General features: G+C 36.3%; 3 protein-coding genes and 1 pseudogene across 5 annotated transcripts in view; 1 reads left to right on the top strand and 3 right to left on the bottom strand.

Moving 5' to 3' along the window:
• LOC148943277 (uncharacterized) overlaps window positions 1-5,534 on the bottom strand; it is a 46,509-nt gene extending 40,975 nt beyond the window's left edge. For 2 of the 3 annotated variants that reach the window (XM_089100876.1, XM_089100880.1), the window contains exon 1: window positions 5,470-5,534. The gene's annotated coding sequence lies outside the window, so the exon portion shown is untranslated. Of the gene's footprint in view, window positions 1-3,030; window positions 3,155-5,469 lie in introns of those variants that run through there. The other variant, XM_089100878.1, reaches the window with a different exon arrangement.
• Window positions 180-1,314, top strand: LOC148943278 (uncharacterized; annotated as a pseudogene).
• A 591-nt stretch (window positions 5,535-6,125) lies between the features above and the next one.
• LOC148943276 (uncharacterized) lies at window positions 6,126-8,558 on the bottom strand. Its single transcript, XM_089101074.1, has 2 exons — window positions 7,261-8,558; window positions 6,126-7,158 (listed from the first exon to the last, which is right to left on the bottom strand). Exons 1-2 carry the CDS (start codon window positions 8,556-8,558, stop codon window positions 6,126-6,128), a joined length of 2,331 nt encoding a protein of 776 aa, XP_088957200.1.
• A 10,462-nt stretch (window positions 8,559-19,020) lies between these two features.
• The window catches only part of LOC148943275 (uncharacterized), a 114,317-nt gene continuing 108,045 nt past the window's right edge, over window positions 19,021-25,292 (bottom strand). Inside the window, exons 21-22 of the mRNA XM_089101567.1 lie at window positions 22,324-22,510; window positions 19,021-20,940 (exon numbers count right to left, since the gene is read on the bottom strand). Coding sequence (XP_088957693.1) covers window positions 20,722-20,940; window positions 22,324-22,510 — 406 coding nt within the window. The 3' untranslated portion in view covers window positions 19,021-20,721. The remainder of the gene's footprint in view (window positions 20,941-22,323; window positions 22,511-25,292) is intronic.

The following is a 25,292-nucleotide window of genomic DNA, read 5'->3' as shown; positions in this document are numbered from 1 at the left end:
AATGCTTTTTTAGACACATACAAGGAACTGTTGCATAAATATAGTTTTGTTGCTTGTGATGTTTGGAATCTAGATGAGACTGGCCCCTATATGGTTCAGAATCCAAGAAAATAGTTGCTGAGAAGGGAAATAAACAAGTTGGCAGGATTACATCTTGAGAAAGAGGCGTACTGATTACCATGTATACAGCAGTGTCAGCTCAAGGTACTGTTATCCCACCATTCATGATTTTCCCAAAGGTAAATTATCTCCCACACATGATGAAGGGTCTCTGCCAGGGAGTGTGGGTGTTTCTCATCCCTCATGATGGATGAGTGGAGAGAACTTTGTTGTTTTTCTGGAGCATTTCATTTACCATAGCAAGCCAAGTGTAGACAGCAAATCACGCCAGTCATATTACCATCTAGTCACTTGAGCTTATGAAAAAGTCCCACATTTTTGCGTTAACCCTCCCAACCAACACAAGCCATAAACTGCAGCCACTAGACAGAAGTTGTTACAGCCTGTTCAAGTCATACTACAATGCTGCTTGTGTCACGTGGATGACAAAGAATCCAGGACAACCCATTTCTATTTAAGACGTTGCAGAATTAGTTGGAAATGCCTTTCTTTGTGCTTTGACTTCAATGAATATCACCACTGGATTCAGGGTTGCTGGAATCTGGCCCTGCAATTGCCATGTGTTTGGATATGAGGACCCTAGCCTCTGATGTTACCAACAGACCCTAGCTATCCAATATTTCACAAAGAACTGTGTCCAATAAAATTGATGCAGAAGATAGTTTGAGCCACTCAGAGGCTGAACTAGGGTGTTTGACAACTTCTCAAGCTCCTGTGGCATTAGTGTCTGCTGCTACTAGTCCAGAAGCAGTAAGACCCTATCCAAAAGCTCTGCCAAAAAACTGATGCAATCAAACGAAAGAAGGACAAATCTCAAGTTCTCACAGATACACCAGTTAAAAATGCCTTGATTGAAGAATTGTCAGCTAAGAAGAAATAAAAAATTGAAAAGCCTGTTTTTAGTGGGATAAGAAACACCAGTAGATCAAGCAAAAAGACTACAGAAGTAAGGGCACTTTTCACCAAAGCGGATGCAAGCTTTGATAATAAAGAGAAATTGTCTTGGACAATGACTCGGATCTTGATGCTGATATGGATGACATTCCAACTGAAAAGGACAAAATCAGTGTGGGTGATTTCATTCTTGTTGTATTTGTTGGCAAGAAGAAGAAAATATACTTTGCAGGTGAAGTGAAGGAAGAAACAAGCAAGGGATGTGTTGTGACCTTTCTTTGTATGAAATCTCCCACATAGAAATGTGTTTTCCCAGAAGTAATGGGTTTTGGGAAGCGCAGGGACTTGAGTCACCTATTCCCAGCAGTTTAAGACCTATAGGCTGGCTAGTACCAATATGGCTCTTCACGCTCACTCATGCTCTCTTCTGCATTCTCAAAACAAATGATGAATAACCTCCTTCTTTTTAATGCCTTCATTATGAATTCATAAACAATAATCAATTAAGACTCTTCTTTAAAATATCAATAGATGCCTTAAAAATCTGTTTATCCACGTGCCAAGGCAGGTTAGAATTCAGGATTGCAGTGTAGGTAGTATTTCTTCATTTGACTGGATGCTCTTTCATTTAGGGAAACCAAACCAGACATTTGTTTTAATTTAGACAGAGGAGTATGCCTGTGCAAAGCCAGAGTAATTCAAATAGCAGAATTTTGTAAAGATTCAAGGGTTTTAAATGCAGATGATGAACAAATCGAGAAGAATTGGATACCAGATTCTAGAACAGTTCAAATATATAATTTATAAGAATCCAAAATAACTTTAGGGTAGCATGCCCATTTACTTCCAGCTAGTCTCATTAGAACACGAAGTCTCCAGATGATCATGGATTTAAAAGAATTAATATGTGAATTCCATTGCATTTTAGAATATATCTCTAGGCAAAGCAGCTTCATTAAGTTACAATATAGGATCTAGCTAGAGGAAAATTGAAGAGAAACGGGAGGATCTCTTGAACAAATAGCAAAAACAAGGACTTTGGTTTTACTTATTAAAATTGTAAAACAAAAAGTTAAGAAGATATCAAAACGAATCGTATATCCTGTTATTCCTGTTGAATAAGACTTTGAAGAAGAATAGTACTCTGTTCAGTCTTACATACGACCCGCCTATATGCGAGAAGTCCAAGACACGAATGCAACACTTAAAAACTTCAGAGTAAACACTTGGATAAAAATGGCCTCAGATTCGTTAAATAGGGAAGACATCTAGTAATGGGGTTCGTCTTTTCCCTTTGATCATTAGCTGGGACTTAAAAACTTCTATACTTTAAAAAGGACTTCATGAAACTTATGAAAGATTATGGAAAATATAGGTTAATTAAAAGATCAATCAATTTATTATGGACTACATTTCCATAGGCATCTGACCAGTCAAACAGGACTATCATTATGGCCTGTCTGGTTTTAAGAGAATTACAAACAGCAGTTTCAAGGTGAGTGATGTAATCCACAGAGATATGTCCTTTTCTGAAGTTTGTTTGTTCACTTGCAAAATGATTATTAATTTCAGCAAACCACTCAATTCTTGATAAAATAAGCCTTTCAAGGACTTTATTGAAGGCTGGTAAAACAGGTATAGGTCGTTTAGAATTGGGTCACTAGATGGGTAAGAAGGTTTTAAAGCAGAAAAGACCCGGACAATCTTCCAAGCATCTGGGAACTTTTGGCTTGACCAAATAAGATTATACATACTTAAGAGGGTAGCATGGAAAACCTGGCATAAACAAACTTGGCATAAACAATACTAAACAGTGTCTAATTTATAAATATATATGGAAAAGAAGTCAACTCACCGACAGTCAACACGAAACAGCGACCCTCCTATCACCCGACAATAAATAACAAAATAAAATTCTCTACATCATCGAGGATCCAAAGCCAACAAAACAAAACAACCCCCCCCCCCCCCAAAAAAAAAACAACACAAAACAACTAAAAATCATTTAATATTTACCTTTAATAAGAACCTTTTCATATGTCTTTTAAAGGAGACAAGTGTTTGTGACTGATGAATCTCAGCAAGAACCAAGTTCCAAGCACATCCCACAGTCACAACCAGACCAAAGTCTGAACAAACCAGGGGAGTAGCCAGAATCATCACATCCTCCCAGTTTGAAACTGCATACAACTTTCTGTCTATAAAGTGACTGTTAGATCTGTTCTCTTCTATGCAGTCAAAACTTGGCCACTGAAGGTGCTTCATCTCCATGATTTGGAAGTCTTTGACCACTGCTGTCTATGAAAAATCCTGAGGATTCAATACTCTGATAGAATCTCAAATGTTGATGTGTGCCACTGCTGCTGTAACATCAAACCCGCCACCATGATTGCCATTGGTGCAGGTCCCATAGCCAGATTGGTGCAGGCAACCTGGCAGTCAATTTAAGAATTGGTGGACAACTGCCAAAAACAACCTCAACCTCATTGGTGGATTTCAAAAGTTTGGCAGAAAGTGGGAGAGCTGCTGGCTCCGGTTTGCTGAAGATCTGGCACAAGATCGTGAAAAATGGGAGTCAATCATATGTAGTCTTCTAGATGCCGGGTGAGGCATCCGCATCTGGTCCTGCAACAAGTACAAGTAAGTATACTCAGTAACCCTGACCTTCTTATTAAGAATGTAATAACCACAGTTGTTGGTAATAGCAACCATGTAGTAATTATTTCAGAGCTATATCTGCCTACCAAACAAGCTTCCTCTAAGCAACAAAAATATGTAAACTACAAAATAGTTTCTGATAAATTTGCCAAAGTCAACTGGAAAATGCTTATTACTGATGATATTGAAGAGTCGGTCAAACATAAAAATGGAAATTCTAAATGTTGAAAAGTCAAGCACCAGAATTTTTCAGGTAAAACAGGCAAAAAGTTTATCTTTTTCAACAACTAAAGTAAGCAAGCTAATCAATCAAAAACACAGAACATGGAATTGCTGTAGAAAAAATAAGACCAAAGAAAATTATCTAGTCTTCAAATCCTTTTGTAATCAAACAACAAACCAAATAAAGGAGTTGAAGAGAAGGTTCAAGGAAATACTGGCTGAGGAAGTTAAGGATAACCCTTAATCTTTCTGGTATTATGCCACTCAAAAATGTAGCAGCAGACACACAATCCCAGATTTCCTTCACAATACTAAATCAGTTGCTGACCCTGAACTGATTAAGGCATTGCGGCAACCAGAATTCTTCCTTGTTGGATCTTGTAATTTTGAGCAATCCAGATTGCCTTATCAGAAATTTCTCCTATATGTATTGATATCAGAAATAATTAGTTTCGACCAATTTATTGAGGCTAATTTCTTCTTTATTGCTTGATAGTCAATCAAAGTTTGAGGACTTAGATTAGGTTGCTGACGTATTTTCAAGGAAAAAACAGAGAGGATAACTGAGTGGTTGTTGTTGCCGACTGGAGGAAGAAATTCATTTCCCCCCTATAAATGCCAATTCAGGGTTAGGTATATAGCCTATAGGGGGGGCTGAAATTCATTTCTGATAGAAATGAATTTCTATCATTTATTATATTTGTAATCAGCATAAAAAAAGGCATTGAATGGTGTATTCACTTTTGTCCTAACTCAATAATATGATTTGGTAGAACTTTACCGCAATTTGCAACAGAAGCAATTATTGTAGGCTATTATGAAAGAGCATAAAAAAGGCATCAAATGATGTTTTCACTATCATTCTAGCTAAATTATCATGCCACCTAGAAATTTACCACTTTTTGTGTAAATTTTGTTACAAAGTTGAAAAAAAGGAAAGAAATGAAGATAAAGGTTCTCCCACTGGAAAATAAGTTATCTTTAATTATTTTGCATATTATGAAGTAAGAATTATTTTCTTGACAGTCTCCTTGTGTAGGCTAGGCCTATTGGAACAGTCATACACTTAAACCCTTCTTACAATCTAGGCCTAATGAAATAGGTAGGGTAGCCTATCTAAATATTGATTGAAGTATCATAATATTTTGTTGGTACAGGGAACAAGGAAGGTGTTAATAATTTTAGAGAGATGGAAAGTTGACCTATTTAAAATTTTCATTTAAAACAGATAAAATGAATTAAGGCTTACTGTCTAAAAATATAGGCTACCCCCCCCCCCTATTTAGGAGGATGAAAACCAAAAAAATCCTTTAATTCATAGGGCAGCTGGAACATTAAAAAGAAAATTGAGTAGGCGTATCATAGGAAGAGCTAAAGTAAAAGTTTTAACAGCATTTAATTATGAGGCTGGATGGGGAACTTAAGTAGCCTATATCTAGAATGCCATAAATTAGGTTTGTTTTAAGTGCAAAAAAATTTAAACTCGAGTGTAAAAATAAAAAAATAATTTCTGGAGAGCCACCATTCTTAACCTTTATTTACTTCACAGCAATAAATCAATAACAATTTTATTACCAATTGAAAATTTCAATGGCCTGAAAACATGCTTGAGACTTCTTAATTCAAAATGGCCTTTTCAATTTCAAAATGTGCTTTATGTCACTGTTGCGAATGCGGCGGTAGTGTAAAATGATGCTGTTAACTGAATAATCTTTTTTTTGTGGTATTCTTCCTACCGAAATGCAATAAAATTTGCGGTTAATTATAATACCTGTAATACAAAAACTTATTAAGAAAAAACTACTTTAAAAAAAAATAATGTTTTTAAGCAATAATAATAATAATAATAATATAATATAGATTTATTACCTGCCAAAACTGTAAAAGATACAATGGGCGGCAGTGTATAAAAAAGTGAAAAAAAATGCAAAAAGAAAAGACAAACAACAAAGTACGGTTTAACACAAATATATACAATGAAATGGACCCTCAACATCGACATTCAAATAACACAATCAACTCAAGTCTGTCCCTGAAGAGTTACCCAAGGATGACCTAGAGTCATGAACTTTTTATGAAAACTCGCTACTCTGGCAGGAACTGCCAAGGCAGGGTCTATCAATCCAGATCAAAGACTGGTGTTTGGACCATGTTGGTAGTCCGAGCATATACTTAGCATATTTAAAATAAAATATGTGCAAGTTTTTCTTCCCTGTCTGTATGAAGCAACTTCAAAACGGAGAAATGTAGAGAGAACTTGGTAAAACAAATGCATTATACAATTGGGCTAAAATATCACGACTAAATCTCGCCTTGCTCAGGACAAGCTTTCCATATGCAGAACAAACTTTTCTAAGGGTATCAGCGATAATAAGTACGCGTGTGGCCTTGAGTGACGTACCGGTCGGGACTCCAAGGTAAGTAAGTGATGGAACAGGTTTGATTTCCGTATCATCTAGCATAACGCATATGTCCTCAGTCGACACTTTATAAATGAAAAATAAAAATTCAGTTTTCGATGGATTAAATGTATGGCTGACACGAGCATATTCTACCTTTGATGCACTAAAACAACTCTTTATTCCATTTAGGGTTCTACTAATGTTTAAAATGCCATTGGCATAACCTATGAGCGACACATTAATCCCACATAAAATGCACGTTGTTGGTGCTTCATGTTGCACTTCGATTACGGAATTATTGAATAAATCTGGTGAATTTACTGCTCCTTGCCTAATACCCTTTTTCACTGGTATATCAATTTCTAAAAGCATATCACAATCCCAAACAGGACACTTTATCCTAACACAAAGATTACTATACATTGAATCAAGGGGTCCGATGACCGAATTTTCTATGCCTCTCTCTGCTGCAGAGAGTAAAATATGTTCGTGGAGAGTAAAATATAAATCGAAAGCACGGGCAAGATTATGGGCTGCTAAAACTAAGGAATCATTGTCCTTCTCAGCGTCAGTTAGTAAAGGTACCAGCGAGTAAAGGGCATGTTCAAATCCAAGCAATCGCTGGAACCCAAACTGGTCTGGGGGACCCGAGCACTTGCTTCTAATTTCGTCACGAATAAGAAGCTCAAATAGTTTACATAGTGTAGTCGACACAGTAATGGGCCTATATGAAGAGCACCGGGAGGGAGGCTTCCCTGGTTTGAGAATAGGTGTTATTACACCAATGCAAAAGGTATCCGGGGCGATACCTCTGGTAACGATAATTTGGAATAATAATGATGCATGTTCAAGAAGTTGTTCACTACCATAGAGTAAATGCTGGCCACAAATTTTATCGAAACCTCTCGAAAATTTCTGTTTTACCTATGTCAGGCCTTTACGTATTATACTTCTATTAACTAACATGTTCTCTATTGACAACTTTAGCATTTCATCTAGCTCACTCCGGTAAGAATTCCGTAGCGCTTGGTCAGGACTTTTGAACTGATCGGTAAAGTAAGTATTCCAGGCCTCTTTTGTTGGAAGGGGGACCTCAGAGATCGATTCTTTGGGCTTCACTAAATTCCGCCAAAGGAGTTTGGGATCGGACTTGCTTTTCTTGCTGTATTCGTCAATTATGTCTCTACGGTGCTTAAAAAAGGCATTGGCAAAGGCACGTTTAGTATGATTCTTCACTTTCCAGACTTGCCCAGATCTTGGTTTAATATTGTCACACCATAGGCGAAACCAGAACTTTGCAGTCTGGCATGCTTCTGTTAAATTTAGGTTAGCGGACCATCCTCTAATTTCAGTGTTTACTCGAACTTTTCGAGAGGGTACGGCTGCTGATTCGGCACACCGAAGGGCATGGCATATTGATGCAGAGTAAATGTTCAACAGAAGTTTCTGCTCATCGACCGGGATGTCACTGTTGGACATCAGTAGCGGGAAAGGGACTTTGATCTTTTCAAGAATGCTATTACACACTTGTTGATACTGTTGGATCGCAGCATCATCGAGCATCCAATCTTGCACAACTTTGAGCTTTGGAGCTGCGTTTTTTTTTACTTCAGAGAATGGGCAAGCGAAACTCAAGGATATAGGTAAGTGATCGCTAAGTGTACCACCCATTAGTACCGACACAGATTCGTTCTGGACATTGAATGATGTAACAACATGGTCGAGATTAGATACAGAGCCACTGTTATGACAATAACTGAAGTTTTTATCTTTATCCACAACCTTGAAGCCATCTGGTAAGACTCCTAAAGCTATTTGTGTTTTGGGACTGTCAGTGTCAGTAAGGTCGCAGTTGAAGTCGCCAATAATTAAATAGTCATGACCCGACTGCTTTATTCTCAACACACATTTAGCAAGTTTCTCGCAGGATAGGTTGAATTTTCTCTCTGATCGATCATTCTTGTAATTAGTAGGAAGGTAAACACAGATCAGAACAATACCATAGACGTCCACTGCGATAAAACTGTCTTGCTGCTTGACAAGTTCGGCGGAGATGTGATCTTTAATTACAATAGCAATGCCTCCAGATGGCCTTCCTCTACAGCTTAATTTCGCTTCTCTAATAAAGAACCGATGCTTGTCAGAGAACGTGATACAATCCAAACTATCCTTGCTTAAGAAGTGTTCTTGTATGCAAACTATGTCATGATCCTTGGGAAATTGTTTTATAATTGGCACCTTATCACGCAGATTTCCGTTCATATTCCAAGATGTTACTTTAAGAGATGAAATGGAGGCTCTTGTTATTGCGGTTTCTTCATTGCTTTCAGGACTTCGGGACAACAGATGCTATAACAGGGGTGCTTATTGGATTTGCAAAGCGCGCACCAAATAGGATTTTTGCAAGGATTCTCTTTTTTTGAAACATGCCTTTCTTCGCCACATCTAGTGCAACTTTTATAGTTTTCACATTTCAATGCTAGGTGTCCATAGTTTTGACAGTTGAACCAACGGCGTGGGACATAAATAAACTCATCAATATGAAGTCTTTTGTATCCTATCAAGGGCGGGTTCCGCATTGCATGTTGCAGATAACTTTTAAGGGAAAACTGTAGTTTGAAGGACCTGGTTGCTCGGATTTGCTCTGCATTAACACAATTCGGGACTACGGCTAATAGAGCATCAGCATCAATTTCTGTGGGTACAAGTATAGCTATACCAGAAAAGGTAGGAGTTTTCATTGTAGGGTCTAAAGTCGGATTATCACCGTTTAGAATAGTAACTCTCAGTTCTTTGGCCGCTTCTTTGTCTTTCAGGTTTATATACCATTCAGTTTGGGCTTGCTTCAACTCACCAACATGATCTGTAATGCTTGAATCGTTGTTACATTGAATTTCTTGTAACTTTTCTTGTAAATGGTTGCTAAAGTCTAGTTTTTCAAGTGGTAAATTTTACCCTGAAATTTGGGCAAAAAAGGTTGAAAAAGGCATTCAAAAAGCCATATCCTTAGATTCCCTCCTCCTGATATTAAAAACAAAAATACAAAACTTAATTTTAAATTTATATTTTTTTTCCTTTTCTTTTAAATAATTTTAATCTGTTCAACATCATCATTTGCAGATCAAGACTATCAGTTCTCATAAGAATTGGAAGCAGGAAAATCCAACTTTTTCTGTTCTAAAGGAAACTAAAAGTCTAACCGTGGCTTTTATTTCGCTTACAGTCTCTTTTTCAAGAAAAGCTTCGCACATTAACATTTACTCATGCATTTTTCTATTTATGGTCCTCTGATTTACTGTTTTTTAAAAAACAAAAAAAAAGTGACAAAACTACCCTAGTGTCATTTTCAGTTTTCGCAAATTCATAAAAATTAAATATTCTAGATTCACTCTAAGAGATGAGAATACTAGATTTAAAATGGTTGCTGGCTCAGGGAATTTGCAAATAACACTTGCCGGTGCTGATTTTGTTTCCTTGTTTAAGTTTTAGATCCTATATACCCCTGCAGTAGGTTTTCGTGGAATAATTTTCAAAGAGATAAACCTAGGAAATAGTCAAATTTTAATAATGGGTTTCTAAAATTTTTGTCATTTTACCCTCTCCCCACCCCAAAGTTAAAAAGATAGTGAAAGCCTTATTTACGGTTAGAAGTGTTCAAGACAAAGTTTTTCTGACTTTGCTTATTGATGTATCCCCTTTTCCTATAAGCTGGACTCCACCCCTGGGGGATTTTCTAGTTAAAAAGACTGAAATATATGTCGAAACCAAATACTGAAGATATTTTGAGAAGTAAGGACTAAGCTTGAACGGATTGCATCTGGTTTTATGTACTCCGACTTGTTTTGTTGTGATATTTTCATTTAAAATTATTTAGGGGAAGATAAGTATAGTTGGGGCAAAACCCCTCAATTCCTTCCAGCAAATGCCCTTAATTCCCAGCCCAAGTAAGACCACAAAATCTTAGCAAACTTTTATTGTCGAAGATATTGCCCAAATTAGATTGGCGATTTTCAAAATAATTAAATCAGAATTCTCATTAAATATTAATTAAAATGGCGCAATTTTAACCTCTTTAGAGGATAAAGCAGCATCCAAAAACTTCTGATAACTACTAATCTTTTAAGTATGTCTATCAAGTGTGGTTATTGGTCTCCTCCCAAAAAGGAGACCAAAATTGTTATTTACAATGTCCCAACAGACATAGCACTACAAGAGCTGGCCACTGGTCTAACAAATAGGCAAGGGAAGCCTATATCAGTGTCAAGTGTCTCTAGATTAGGAAAATCTGATACTACATGCCAAATAATCAGGAAATCATTCCTATTTGGTTTGAACGAGGAGGTAAATCCGAATCAACCTTTGCTGTTGTTTGGCCAAAGAAAAGCCTTCAGAGCCTACCGGTTGCAGCCTATCCAATAGCATAAATGTTCGCTCTTCAAATGCTATAACTTGTGCAAAGCGTGATAACCAACATAATGAGGATTCTATCTGCCCCAAAGAAGAACCCAAAAGAATTAACTGCAAAGATCCTCATAGATTGGATAATAAGTCTAAGTGTCCATCGTACAAACAAAGAGCTGCCGCTCTAAAAATCGCCGAAGAAAGGTTAATACCTTATGCTTTTGCCGCTACGGAGGGTAAAGCAATTCAAAGTCAAGTCTCAAATACGCCTAATAGATCAGAACCTCTGGTACCTATTTCCACTGGTGTCAATCAATCGAGTACATCTCAAAAAGCCAGCACTCCCCATTGCCCCATTCACCAAGCCTAGAGGAAAAACAAAAATAGGAAAAATTCAAACGCAAACAAAGGGTAAATCTCCCCTTTGCATCAACGAGAACTATTATCCCCCATTAATAGCCCCGTCGAGGGAAGACAATAGGCCAGAAGCATCAACCCAATCCCCTAATAGTGAGAACCTCCTATCTGATATGTGCCTCTTTATACTCAACCTGTTAGCCCTGGAAAAAGTCACCCTGACATCCCAGCAGAAGTTGGATATTGCCAGTGAGATAGCCTCAACCTATCTCTCAAAATAAATACTTGCCCAGGCTGAAGCTCGCTTCACCCAAATTATGAATAAGTACCAACCATCCTGTTCAGCTCAGATCAAAAAAAAATGGCCACTGACAGGGGGCTGTCAGCCCAACTAACTGTTCCCCTGTGTTCGTCTATTGTTTATCCCAATAATTTATCAAATTCAATCAATATGTTTTCCAGCTCAAATAATTCAGAACACAACGTAAGTAAGGATAAAGTATTACCAAGTCTTCATAGCGGAGAACCTTTGGATAGTTCCAATTTAGAATCTTGCGAGTCGGAACTTAGTAATATTGGTGATGCCTCTATTTAAAATGAAGACGGACTATTTGTGCTTTACAGTAACGTGGATTGCGTCACCACAAAAATGGATGAAATAAAAGCTGTAGTGTCAGCAAGACCTGAAGTGACTTTCTTTGCCTTCACTGAAGTTGAACCAAAGTATAATTCAGTGCCACTGACTGATGTGCAAATCAAGACCGGATTCAAAATAATCTCAAATCTGTCGAAACTGGAAGGAAGAGGAATTTTCCTGTACGTCAAATCATCACTGAAGGTAGGAGACCTTAATCTTGGTTCTCAGTATGAGCCGTGGGTAGAGCAGGTCTGAATAAAAATTGATCTAAAGGGTCACCCCCTTAATTACAGATTGTATTTATAGAAGCCTAAGCTCTCCCTGTCCGAAAGGTTCCCACCTCGCGATTGCAAATTCTTTAAGTTCAGTGATCGTCGTCCTTGCCATAATATAGTAAATGTTGGAGACTTCAACCTGCCTCAGATTCAATGGGTTAGTGGTTATGGCGCCACAGGAGATAACGATGACCAGATTGGCCCACTCCTCAAGTGCCTACAAGAACATTCATTGTATCAGAAAATCGATTTCCCGACTAGGTACAGAGAGGGCCAGAACCCATCTCTCCTGGATCTCCTATTTGTCAAAGACGACGAGGCAATCCATAGTATAGACCCAGAGCCACCTTTTGGCGCAAGCAACCATATAGCCATAACTTGTCGTCTAAAGTTGTACACGCAGACAAGTCCACTAAAGTTGTACCCGCAGACAAACAACTTTAGAAAGCATGCGTATACAAATTACAACAGGGTCAGGCAAGATTTAGCTAAGCAAGATTGGTCTTTTATTGAAAAGAATAACGTAGAGAGAGCTTGGCTTGAGATGAAAAGGGTCCTCAGGGAGATAACTGCAAAACACACGACAACCACTGGGAAACGAAGGCCAAGAACGCTACCTTTCATCACACGAGAAATCAAGCTAGCAGTCCGAAAGAAAAAGAAGTTCTGGAGAAGATACAAGGACGTCCCAACGCAGGCAAATCATGAAAAATTCAAACAAATACGAAACAAAGTCCGCTACCTTACAAGAGAAGTTACCAGCAAGTATGAGGATTCTTTAGCTTCAGCGTCGAAAACAAATCCGAAGAAATTTTGGAAGTATGCTTCCACTTAAAAGCCAGGAAGACATTCATTAACTGAACTCTCAGTTAGTGGGAATACCATAAGCAACCCTGAAGATATAGCTGAAGCTCTGAACCAGCAGTTCAATTAAATTTTTACACCTCCAGAAGATGCCCACTTGCCACAGACGCCGGAATATGATATACAGAAATCGATGCAAATTATTACTGTCGGCACTTTGGATGTAGAATCACGGCTCAAAAGATTGAACCCAAATAAGTCAGCTGGTCCTGATGGGGTTCACCCTCAGACTTTGAAAGAGGCTCATGCAGAGCTTGGCCTCCCCCTGGCAAAACTGTTCCAGAAGTCGCTTGATACTAAACAAGTCCTCAAGATTGGTGAAATACGAATATTACACCTGTTCAAAACGGTGGAAGCAGGAACTGTGTCGCCAATTACCGACCAATTAGTATTACCTCGACAATCAGTAAAATCCTCGAAGGAATTGTGAATACCGCTGTTATGAAACACCTGATTGACAACAAACTACTTACGGATAGCCAACATGGAATCAGATCTGGACGCTTGGTCAAGACAAATCTTATTGATGCATATGAATATGTCACTGAACTAGACCTGGGTATCCCTGCTGATATGATCTTATTAGACTTTGAAAAGGCTTTTGACAAAGTTTGCCATCCCCGTTTGAAGGCAAAACTCTTAGCTACTGGGATACAGGTGGAGGTTGTTGAATGGCTGATGCAGTTCCTCTCAGGAAGAAAGCAGAGAGCTAAAGTGTTTGGGGATAAGGGGCAAGAATTCCTCTCAGAGGTTACTGGAGTTAACAGTGGTATGCCCCAGGGAACAATCTTGGGCCCAACACTTTTCAATATTTTCATTAATGATGCTTCATAGGCTATAAGAAATAAAATGAGCATTTATGCCGACGATTCAAAGCTGATTGGGCCTACAGAGTAGACAGCAACAAGAGCAACTATACAGGAAGACCTGGATTCACTTTCTCTTTTTGGCCCGCCAATGGAAGCTTAAGTTTAACATTCAGCAATGCAAGACAGTACATTTCGGGAAAAAGAATGACAAGTGGCAGTACCATATGAGTTTAGGAGATGGCTCTAGGCAATCGAATGGTTCTTCGGAGCTGAAAAAGATTTGGGAATAGTCATCGATGAAGAATTAAAATTCCACAAACACACGCAAACAGCGGTTGCCAAAGAATTTCAGACCCTTGGAATAATTAAGCGTACAGTACGTAGCATATCATCCAAAGTCATAACTAAGCTGTACAAGAGTCTTATGCGACCATTGCTGGAGTTTGGGATGTGTGTTGCCACGCCGCTGAATAAGGGTGACCAACAGAAAATAGAGTCTGTTCAAAGGCGCACAACCAAAGCTGTTTATGGATGCAAGAACCTCGACTATCCATCTTGCCTGAACAAACTACAGCTCTCAACACTCGTCTACAGACAAAGAAGGGGTGATGTCATCATGGCTTACAAGCTACTACATGCCAATTCCTCTTCTCGGAAGCCTTTCTAACTTGATGAATCATCCAGGACAACAGGGCATAGTAAGAAGCTGCTCCGGAAGAAAGCTCAGAGCAGACTCCGCAACCACTATTTCTCCAATATAGTGGCCACCTGGAACAGTCTTCCCAATGCAGCTGTCACCGCTCTTTCTGTCGATGCATTCAAGATCGCCGTTGATAAGAATTGGTTCACTAAACCATGGAAAACAGAGTGGGACACCGCCGAACCAATGGCTCCTCATCGTCACTAACCAGCGATTTTACAGGATTTTTTCATTATTCCACTGGTTAATGCGATTCAAGGTAATTTAAGGTAATATGAAAAAAACATACAGACGCGTTGTCTGGAAAATGGCACAGAAAAACAAAAACGGATATGACAATAAAACAAATCCTTACCATAAATCATAGTAAAAACGTCGAAAAGGATCAATCAGATGGGAAGAGAAAGATCAATCAGAATCAGACAGTGTGTCATGACATCCGTCAATACCTACACTGGCTAAATCATAAAAAAATTTGCTCATAGCAATGCAGTCAGTCAAGGTTGTATTAGTGTTTCACTTTAAGAACCCACTTAACAAGCTCCGGTTCTAGCTACACTATTTCATGGCTACTGCTACCTTTTAGATCATAATTCAGGTTACATTTGACTTTTAATGTCGACAAGAGATTTGTTGAACCCTTTCATATTTAACTTCTTTTATAACGCTGAAAGTGAGAAGACCCTCGGCAATAATATTTGAAAAAAAAAAAAACTGAATCAGTTTCATAATATTTGAAAATCTGTATTGTCCCACAAGACACTTCATTGGGAAGATGTGGCGCCAATAGACTGCTATATCGGAGCTGCCTAAATTTTCTAGATTCATCCTTCAGGTAAAGTTACACTTGATATGGATCGGTATTCTGGTTTCATCTATGCCTTGTTCCATATAAATAAATCTTAATAATCAGAAAACTGATAAAGATTAGGAACTCTTAGCTCGTAACTAGAACTCGGGGAAGACCAGCAAAGTAAGTCATAGATCTTTTCAGAGGAGAAAACAATCAAGAATACCATTGATAGCTTCAATCTAAAAATCTCTTGCAATGCAACAAATTCGGGGATTTTCAGCGAAAAAATGGCCATCAGCTATATCCCTTGCTCCAATCCACACAATGAAATCACGTCCTTTACGTGCAATGTTGTTGTCACGAAGATAGTTAGCTTCATCGTGCAGATTGGTGGCAAAAGGGCTAGTTACACACTTATATGATGACTTCTTGAAATCCAAAACTAAAGTTCGAATGTGTTTTTCTACCAAACGGCGAAATTCAACGGCGAACGGCTATTCAAACGGCGAAAAAGGAGAATCTGCGCCTAAATAAACTATCAAGTTTTTAGATAATCCTATACAATATTCAATTAAATACATTTGAGCTCTTGACTAAGAATTATTTAATGTCATCTGTATGTGGTCATTTGCAAGTGAGGGATCTTCAAGAATTAATCAGTCCAAGTACAAGGTTCGATTATCCTACTGCTAGTGAATATTCCAATCGAAGTTTATAAATGAAAGCCAGAAAAAGTAGCAATAGCAAGGGGTCTGTGTTTTTCTACCTGAGTGAACATTTGAAATTCTATCCTTATTGTCTCCTTTCGTTTTGCAATGTGCAAAAAATGATTGCAAACAATATTGCATAAATCTTTCAGGCTCTTCGAAAGTTGTTTACAAGCGTTACTTACAACCAGGGCACATATATTAAAACACCCCTCAACATTACCTGAAAGTTTCAACTTGCTAAACTTAGCAAAAATTATCTTTTGATTTAGCTTAAAAGGACCGAAAAACTTTCAATTGAATGAGCCCCCTTGTTTCTACGATTTTTCCTTTCATAGAAAGCGGGCTGCTGAAATAAAAAACTGAATAGTAGTAGATTAATTTTTTTCTATTATCTCAATCAGCCTAAAGTCTGTTTTCAGTATTCTTATAATTTTTTTAAATCTTTTAAATTATACACATTTATTCATTCTTACATGAGGCCTTGTTGAAAACGCACCCAATACAGGCTTTTCCACCACATACTCAAACTTTCTAGAAATTTTTGCGTCGTCAGCGACAGTTGCCTCCAAGGTATCTGAATTTTTGGGGGTTTTCTCGAATTTTCCCAAAAGAAGATTGGGTTCTCTGAAATTTCCCCAAAAACTAACGTTTGAAAAAAAAACCCACGTTTGTACAAAGACTATCGGTTGCCACTGGTAAGAGAAATTTTAAATTAATAAGCCTATCTTATTAAATAAAATAAATTAGAAAATCAAATTAAAATTTTAATTAAGAATAATAAAAATAACCGGAATCTGTTAAGCTGCATCATCATTTGGTTTTTTGTTGTTATTCTAATTGCTTTCGTAATTCTTCAGCTGTGTTTTTTTTTTTTTTTTTTGCTAAAATGTTGAATCTCTGTTTCAGAATACTTGAAATTTTCATTTCAAGTATTTACAAACAATATAGCATAAATAGCATTTTTTTTTTATATCCCTCCTCCATATCATGATGGGGCATTTGGAGGGGATGTGTTTATGTTACGTTTTTTGTCAATAATTGTTATTAAATAAATAAATAAATAAACACTATAAAGAGCTGGACGCCTAGCAAAGGACTGGATTATAGAACATTGTCACTTTTGCAAGATCGAGCAGAAAGATTGGCCTGGTGGATTATTTAAGCTTTTGCCTCTCAATTACTTGGACTATCTGTCTTGGCTTTTCTTTTTCTACAATTAGCTATGTCTTGATGCCTACTGCAAAATACTTGATTTTTCAACTCAAGGCAGGCGTGCCTTTCCAAAAACTAACAAACAAGTATGTGTTTAATAAGAGAGTCATGATTACTCCCGTCATTTACCCGTGCAGCCACTTAAACATTTGCCTCTCAATTACTTGGACTATCTGTCTTGGTAAATATCAGTATTATCTATCAGTATGAGCTTAAGCTCGAAGATTTCTTCAAATGTTCTTTTTAATCAATGATTTATTATAATTTTTTTCCGTTGACAAAATAACAAAATGAAGCACGAAAACCGCCATTCTGGCTGAAAAACACATATTCAATAGTTGTATTTCTATCTTATAAATACTTCGTTTTTCTCAAGAATCATTTTGGATAAAAAGTATGCCTCAGCAGCAGAGAAAGAAAGAGCAAATGCCATTAAACTTTAATTCTTTTTTCTAGCAAGTGGTATTAGCGTTAAAATACGAAAGGATAGGACATTGACAACATTTTCCATTTGCGATTGCAGCTTAAAACAGGAAGAAACGCAGCTTAAAACAGGAAGAAACGCAGCTTAAAAAAGGAAAATAAATGTGCAAATATTAGAACGATTTCAAGACTCTAAACATACAATAAGGCCAATGATTTATGTTGGGAGACCTTGGTGTCTAGTGCCATTGCTAACCCTAGCAATACTAGAGTAACAGCTACTAATAACTACCTAAATTTAGTTTTCAATTCCTAGGGAGGGGGCGGGGGAAGTCGTCACTAAAAAAATCAATGAGAGCACAAAAAAGGGCATTTTTCTTTGAAAATGTCCAAAACTTTATTCTCCCTAACTTTTTTGTACATTACTGATGAGAATTAAATGAAAACTTGTAGAAGCGATAGTTTAGTGCCATCTGAGTTTCAGATGCCAGGTGAGGCATAAAACGCCCAGTCCTGCAGTAAAAAGAAGGTTGTAAGACAAGGGTTCCAATGGGTGCATTATCCAAGGAACACTGGAAAGCACATGCACCTTTTCTTTTTCGTTGTTGTCCTTGCTTCTTTGCCAGTTTTCGCGTAATCATATGATTTGTCGACTCCGAAGTCCAAATTTGGCCCTTTGTGGGTTTGTGATCAGTGGCATAATTTAGTCAAATCTTGGGGATGGGGGGGGGGGGGTAGAGTCGGTGCCAATTTTTCCATATCAAGCGAAAATGACATTAAAAACTGAAAAATGAGCCATTTGGTGCTATGAAAATACTATATGGTACTATAGATACTTTAAGTACTATAAAAGTAAATATATACTAAAGAAAACTGATTCGTTTCTGTTGATGCTTAAATTATGCAGGCTTACCTTAGTTTTGACAATATTTTTGAAGAAACTAAATTTCATCTGAGGGGAGGGGGGGACTGAGGTCTAAGAGGGGCAATTGCCCCCTTGTCCCATAGCAAATTGCACCCCTGCTTGTGAGTGAAAAAAAAAAAAATATCTTATCTACCTAAAGGAACTCAAAGTATAGCTGCAAGTTTAAGTTTAGAGTGAAAAAGGGGGCGAATGAGGGGTATTAGGTCCCTCATACTTATAAGAGCTCTGAAAACGACGTTAAAAATAATACAAACTAAACATAAAAAAGATTTGACAAATTACTAAGTATTAAAAGTACTAAGTACTGAGCTACTATTCCAGTAGATGCAAGTACATACAAGTACATGCAAGTACAGCATATATTCAGCTAGGAATTATTTACTACTTTTTTAATTTTTTGGATAGTCTCAAATAATTACATATTTAAATCTTTAAAAAATTTAAACTGGAAAATCCTATTGTTTAAAAGCAAATATGAATTTCTGCTTCCAATTTCTGGTCTATAATTTCGTATATGTAAAGAGGAATTTCTTCCTTGTCTAAAGAAAAAAAATAATACACACACCTTTGCTTAGAGTAATAGAGATATAGTAACTAAAATAACAAAAACAGAAAAAACAAATTTTAAATGTTTATTTCAAAAGATACCATTTTATCTTCTAACATAGTACAAAAGAACTATTCAATGTCGGACAGTGCATTAGAAAGCACAATAGAAAGCGGGTGAGGTAAGGCATATAGGTAAGATAGAATTCTTTCTCTAATGCTATCCAGCTTATGTAAAGAAAAATAAGAAATACATGTCTATTACACAAAGATACTGGCTTATCATGTCCGTAGGCGTAAAAATGGCGATTTATCCCCCCCCCCATAAAAAAAGAAACAAAAAAGAACTTCAAATCTTTACACACTCAAAATGTCAAATACATTTAATGCTTTACGTCCATCATAATTTCATCCATCAACACCGGCATTTTCAAGAAAAACCCATGTCTCGCCCATGGGTGAATCTGGGCTCTGGGTCTCGCCCATGGTAGGCTAATCCAATAAGAAGCTATCATTTTTTTTATTTTAAGAAAAATGTTTATGCCAGGTTAATGTTGAAAAAAAATAAAAAAATAGACCACCGATTTAGAATTTTATCGGAGCAAGTAACAGAAATTGGTCAATTCTGGTTCCAATATAAACCGATATAAGAAGGTATTTTATTTAATTATTTTTTTTCTTCTAAAAAATATTTTTCTTCTAAAAATTAATGCTTAAAAAATTCAGAACACCAAATTAGAATCTTATCAGAGCAAATAACAGAAATTAGCCAATTCTGGTTCCGACGTAAACCGATATAAAAAGGCATTTTATTCTAATTATTTTTTTTTATTCTAAGAAATATGTTTATGCCAGGTTTATGCTGAAAAAAAAAAAAAAAAAAAAAGGACCACCGAATTAGAATTTTATCGGCGCAAGTAACAGAAATTGGTCAATTCTGGTTCGAACATAAACCGATATAAGAAGGTATTTTATTCTAAGAAAAACGTCTATGCCAGGTTAATTCTGAAAAATTATAGACCACCAAATTAGAATAATATCGGAGCAAATAACAGAAATTAGCCAATTCTGGTTCCGATATAAACGGCCATATTGTCAAATCTTGCCTCTTAGATCATACTTGTATAGAGGCAACGAGCAGTGGAAATGGGCAGTACAGATTCTTCCAGAGCCAATCATGGTTTTATTTATTTTCCCAGTTATTAGCATTAAATTATTGTTTACATTTATTCTGAACGAATATAATATGAAAAAGCACTGCAATTCCACCGCAAATCAAAAGAATTAGAGTATATTAAAAAAAAAACTTTAACGGAATATTCCATTAACAGTTATTAATAGCCATCACTGCTTAAACGTTTCAACCCAGTTTATCTTTATTCTATCATACTGAAATTTGGTTATAACCCTCCATTCTCCCCACTATTCAAATATTCTATAAAAAGTTTAATAGATCACCATCTTATTCTATTCACATAGTTCAATGATACTTAACATTATTGCAAATTCAATGATATTTTCAGCCTTGCTCTACCAAGTATAATCAATTTGAGAAAATATTGACGTTGACTGTTTGACTATTAAAACTGATGTCATATTGATGACTATTTATGTGATTGATAAATAATCAATATTTTTCTTCTTCGTAGTTGCGTCAAAAAATAACAAAAAAACTTCCAACAACGACTTTCCAATGTGCTTTCAACCCATGATAAAATTCACCAAATGAATAAAAACAATTGTAATAGTACTGCAATACAAATTTGAAAAGAATTACTTCCTCCTTGATGGTTCTGTTGCTGTCGGAGGGGGAGGTGGACCTCTAGCTTCAAGCTCTTCAAGATAGGACATAATCATTTCAGTTCTCTCTTCAGCAACTGGCTCGAGGACATGATATCTTTTGTCTTTTTTAAGAACGTCGATGATATCTCGAAGGTGTTGCTCTGACTCTTTTACCGAGGTCATTGATTTGTGATTAATCATCTTTGATTCCTAAAAAAAAAAAAAAAAAACTAAAAACAAAATGTCGTTCTCCTCCATCTCATTACTAAGAACTTCACACGATTTATTTATCTCATGTTTTTATTTCAAGAAATACAGATCGTAAAAATTAAAGTGGTTGCAGCTGTGATTACTTGGAACATGCACTTTCACAGGGGGCCCCAAAATCCTAAATTTCTGGGCACTCTTTTTTCAAATAATGAAATAATTTTAGTATTATTACCCCCCAACCAAAAAAAAAATCAATTGTACATGCCTGACTTAGGAAATACTATCTTTTAAATACATATATTCATAATTCGAATAAGGGCTTAACCAAAACGCCTATGGATGTCGTTGAACAACTAGCACATTATTTTCAAATCACTAGTAACCCCACAAGAACAAAAACAAAAGGCCTAGGACAGAGAATGGAACTGAATAGCAGAAGTGAACTGAACAAAGAAACTGAATTGAAGGGAATTTTCATTGCTTTAAAATTGGTATTACAGATCTGAAAAACTACCATTACAAATCACAGTGTAGCATTATCCAGAAGAACAAGAATAATTCTAAGAAAGCTTAATTTAAGTTCATCAGTGTGGTGTTATCCAGAACAACTAAAACAATTGTAAACAAGCTTAATTTAAATTCTTTAGCGTAACATTATACGGAAGAACTAGAGTAATTCTAAACAAGCTTAATTTAAATTCTTCACTGAAGCATTATGCAAAAGAACTAGAATCAAATTCAACATGAACCTTAAATGTTCCGAATTGCAATTTAAGGTTTTAATTACAATTTATTAGCCAAACGTAAATAACAATAAACCAAATGTTTATAATAATAATAATAAAAAGCGAATAGTGTTCAATTTTAACCAGCTAAATAATTTTAAAATATCCTACTGAAACTAGACCACCCCAAAAAACAAAAAACAAAACACAACAACCTGATATTCCTATATAAGGGCAAAAAAAAAAAAACCCAAACCCGTGGAAACCATACAAAGCTGAAAAACCGAGGAAAGCGTCAAGAAAAAGGAAGACAAACCCCTCCCTGTAATAACATTTTCAAGTCTTTAGTGGCTTGTGTTAACTAATCGTTCATATATAAGAAATTATTAGTCCGTTGAACTAATAATGGCCACCCCCCTGCCACGTTCTACTAAAAAAAGACTTATAATACTAAAGAGCCTATACCTAACAAGTATCTATGCAATTAACTTTAAGAATACCCCAAAAAAGATTTATAAAAGTAATTGCAAAGGGTCGCTACAGAGACTTAAATAATTCTAACTATTAATTAAACAGAAAAAAAGTAACAAATCTCTCGCTAGTCCATACTTTAATAATAACAATAATAATAGAAAAGCTTTCTAAAAAAAAAACTTACCTGTAATAACATTTTGAAGTCTTCTGTGGCTTGTGCCAATTTGTCTTTCATGTATTCGTTGAATTCTTTCTCGCACTTGCGTTCACTGCTGGAAAATTTCAGATATCGCGGATCCTCTTTGATAAGCCTCTTGGCATCTTTCCAATCCGTATTTAAGTCTATTTCAGGAGTCTCATCCAGCATTTCCCTAAACAATAACAGCTCAATTAACCCAGAAAACATTTTACAGTCTTTTATTCATCATATCTACCGTAATAATAGTGCCTTTTTACAATTTTCAGATACAAATAGTACAAATTGAAAAAGAATTACGTGAGGAGACAAAATTTAAAGGCTCAAAGAAAAAATTAACAGAAGACGAGGAAAACTAGTCGCCACTCCCGGCAGGGTGACGTCAATTCACAAAATTTAGGTGGAGGGGGGGGGGGCATTTTATTTTTTCATTTTCTTTTTCAATATCTAGGGGAGCAATATTGTAATTTTTTTTATTGACATGTATATTACAATACATTTTTTTATTATTGAAAACACCCCAAAAAGATATGTTTATAGATCTAGAAGGAGGGGAGAGTCCCCCACATTTGATATTCTTGATGCTGTAAGTTTTAGAGTTGCAATTTACTTTGGTTTATATTTAAATACCGTTCGTTTATTAATTGATTCACCCTAACATAGCTTTCCCCTTAATTTATAGGGGGTCGCGCTCCAATCCCCTTTTTCGACACTAAACTGTCGTTTATGATTTAGTTGATAAAAGACATTGTGTATATTCATACAAATTTTATAATGTCATTTTTTATATTTAAATGTAGAAAAAGTTTTTAATGTGCTTTATTGAGTCCCATCTTCTTATTTTTTTGGTCGTTCTAAGATATATTACCTTATGTGCGCTGACGATTGTTAGGTAATTTAGGTAATTGTTAGGTAATTATTAGGTAATTGTTAGGTAATTTAAATAATTGCTAGGTAATTGTTAGGTAATTTAGGTAATTGTTAGGTAATTTAGGTAATTGTTATGTAACTTAGGTAATTAGGTACTAAATGAAATTTAGGTACTTGTCCATTATTCAAAACACGCTTAAGCATTTTGATCAGCAAGATCTGACAAAAACCGATTTAACAATCTGTATTCGAAGACAATTAGCTTAGGCTCAGTGGAAATCTGCGTTATAGGTATATTTTAATAATATATTTAATACAAGGCGTGTTTTTTAATTAAGGTCTGTTTGATCATAAGTACAGCGAATGATTATTTAAAAAAAAGTAAATTTATTTTCAAAAAGTACATACTTTACTCTATTTAACAGCATAGTTGCCAAGTTTTGTTGTAGCACTTATCATATCTCTCAACTAATTTTAAAGTAACCACTGCATAAAACTTGCCGCCTGTTCCGCTAACCAGGAATTCTCTTCTTTTTTACGTCACCATCATCATTGTAACATTTGCCACCGAGGTGTTATTTGAGGTGGAGAAGCGGATGGTAATCATTTGGCGCAAGATCAGGACTGTATTTTGGGTGGTCTAAAACTTCCCAGACTAAACTGTCCAACAAAATGCGGATCTTATCTGTAGTGTGAGATCTCGCATTGTAATGAACAAGGATAATTTCTTTTCTCACCACGCCAAGTTTTTTTTTATTATTTTTTTTTTTTAATCGCTCTGCGGAGTTTTCTGAAGGTTAGGCAGTATGCTTCTGCATTGATAGTGGTTCCTTCGTTGCATGAAGTCGAGCAAAAAAACACCATGCCTATTCCCAAACACCGACACCATTATTTTGCGCTGGGAGAGAGGATGTTTGGCCTTCAAATTTTCACGGGAGTGTGCGTGTTTCCATTCGGTTGCCTCGATTTGGGCATGATATACGAAACCCATGTTTCGTCACCAGCTCAACCGGTTGCCATCTCAGTGGCAACGGTTATAAAGATGACGACGACGTGAAAACAGCCGTGAACTCTTGGTTATTAGAGCCGTCAGTAAGTTCTTATAAAGACTTTACTTTAAAACTAGTTGAGAGGTATGATAAGTGTTTCAAAAAACTTGGTAAGTATGTCGAGAAATAGAGTAAAGTATACACTTTCTGAATATAAATTTAATTTTTTTAAATAATCTTTCTTTGTGTACTATGTTCAAATGGACCTCAATTAAGAACACGCCTCGTATACAGTTGGTTTTTGGTAAGGTTAGGCTACATTTTGCATGCAGCTCCGCTATACTTAACCCCCCCCCCCTAACGTGCAAACATATAGCCCAACATATAGACATCAGATATATCTCTCAATGCGTCTCAATTGTTTCAACCCGTTTTGTAAATTGAATCAACTTGGGTGTGTTCTGAATAATGGACAAGTTCCAAAATTTATACTGGGGAACCCGTCTCATGACTTTACTGAGAAATCTGTTCCACACCGAGCACGAGTACTTAGCATTAAATTCTTAATCACCGATAACCTTGATATATTACCAATAACCTTAATCACCTTAACACCGATAACCTTAATCACCTTAACACCGATAACCTTAATCACCGATAACTTGATTGCAATTAACAAAAACAAAAGAAAAAAATAGTAATAGCGGTTTTGCCGAAAATAACTCTTTCGAATTATCTTAATAGACATTCCTGCAAAACGTCAGCATTATAGATACAGCCGATTCTGAGACGCAAATGTCAAAATTTTCAAACTCGTTTTTCTCGCAATTTTTGGAGGAACAGATCGGCAAAACAGATTCGGAAACGCTAGCTTGTGTAAAATTTCTGAGATACAAATGTCCAAATTTTCAAACTCTTTTTTCTTGGAATTTTGGAATAACAGAGAGTGGAAAAACCGCTCTCAACAGCGATATGTTGTAAGTTCTTTGCTGAATGCCCTTCATTGAGTTAGCCCTGTCGTATAAGTACTGATTTAAGTTAATGGCATATCCAAAATTTTTGTTGGGGGGGGGGGGTACGAAAAAGTAAAAAACGCAT

This window comes from Artemia sp. Qi Xiang Cuo, chromosome 15, assembly GCF_049724085.1.
Source record: "Artemia sp. Qi Xiang Cuo chromosome 15, ASM4972408v1, whole genome shotgun sequence".
Lineage (NCBI taxonomy): Eukaryota > Metazoa > Arthropoda > Branchiopoda > Anostraca > Artemiidae > Artemia > Artemia sp. Qi Xiang Cuo.
This window is presented reverse-complemented; position numbering and strand designations above follow the sequence as displayed.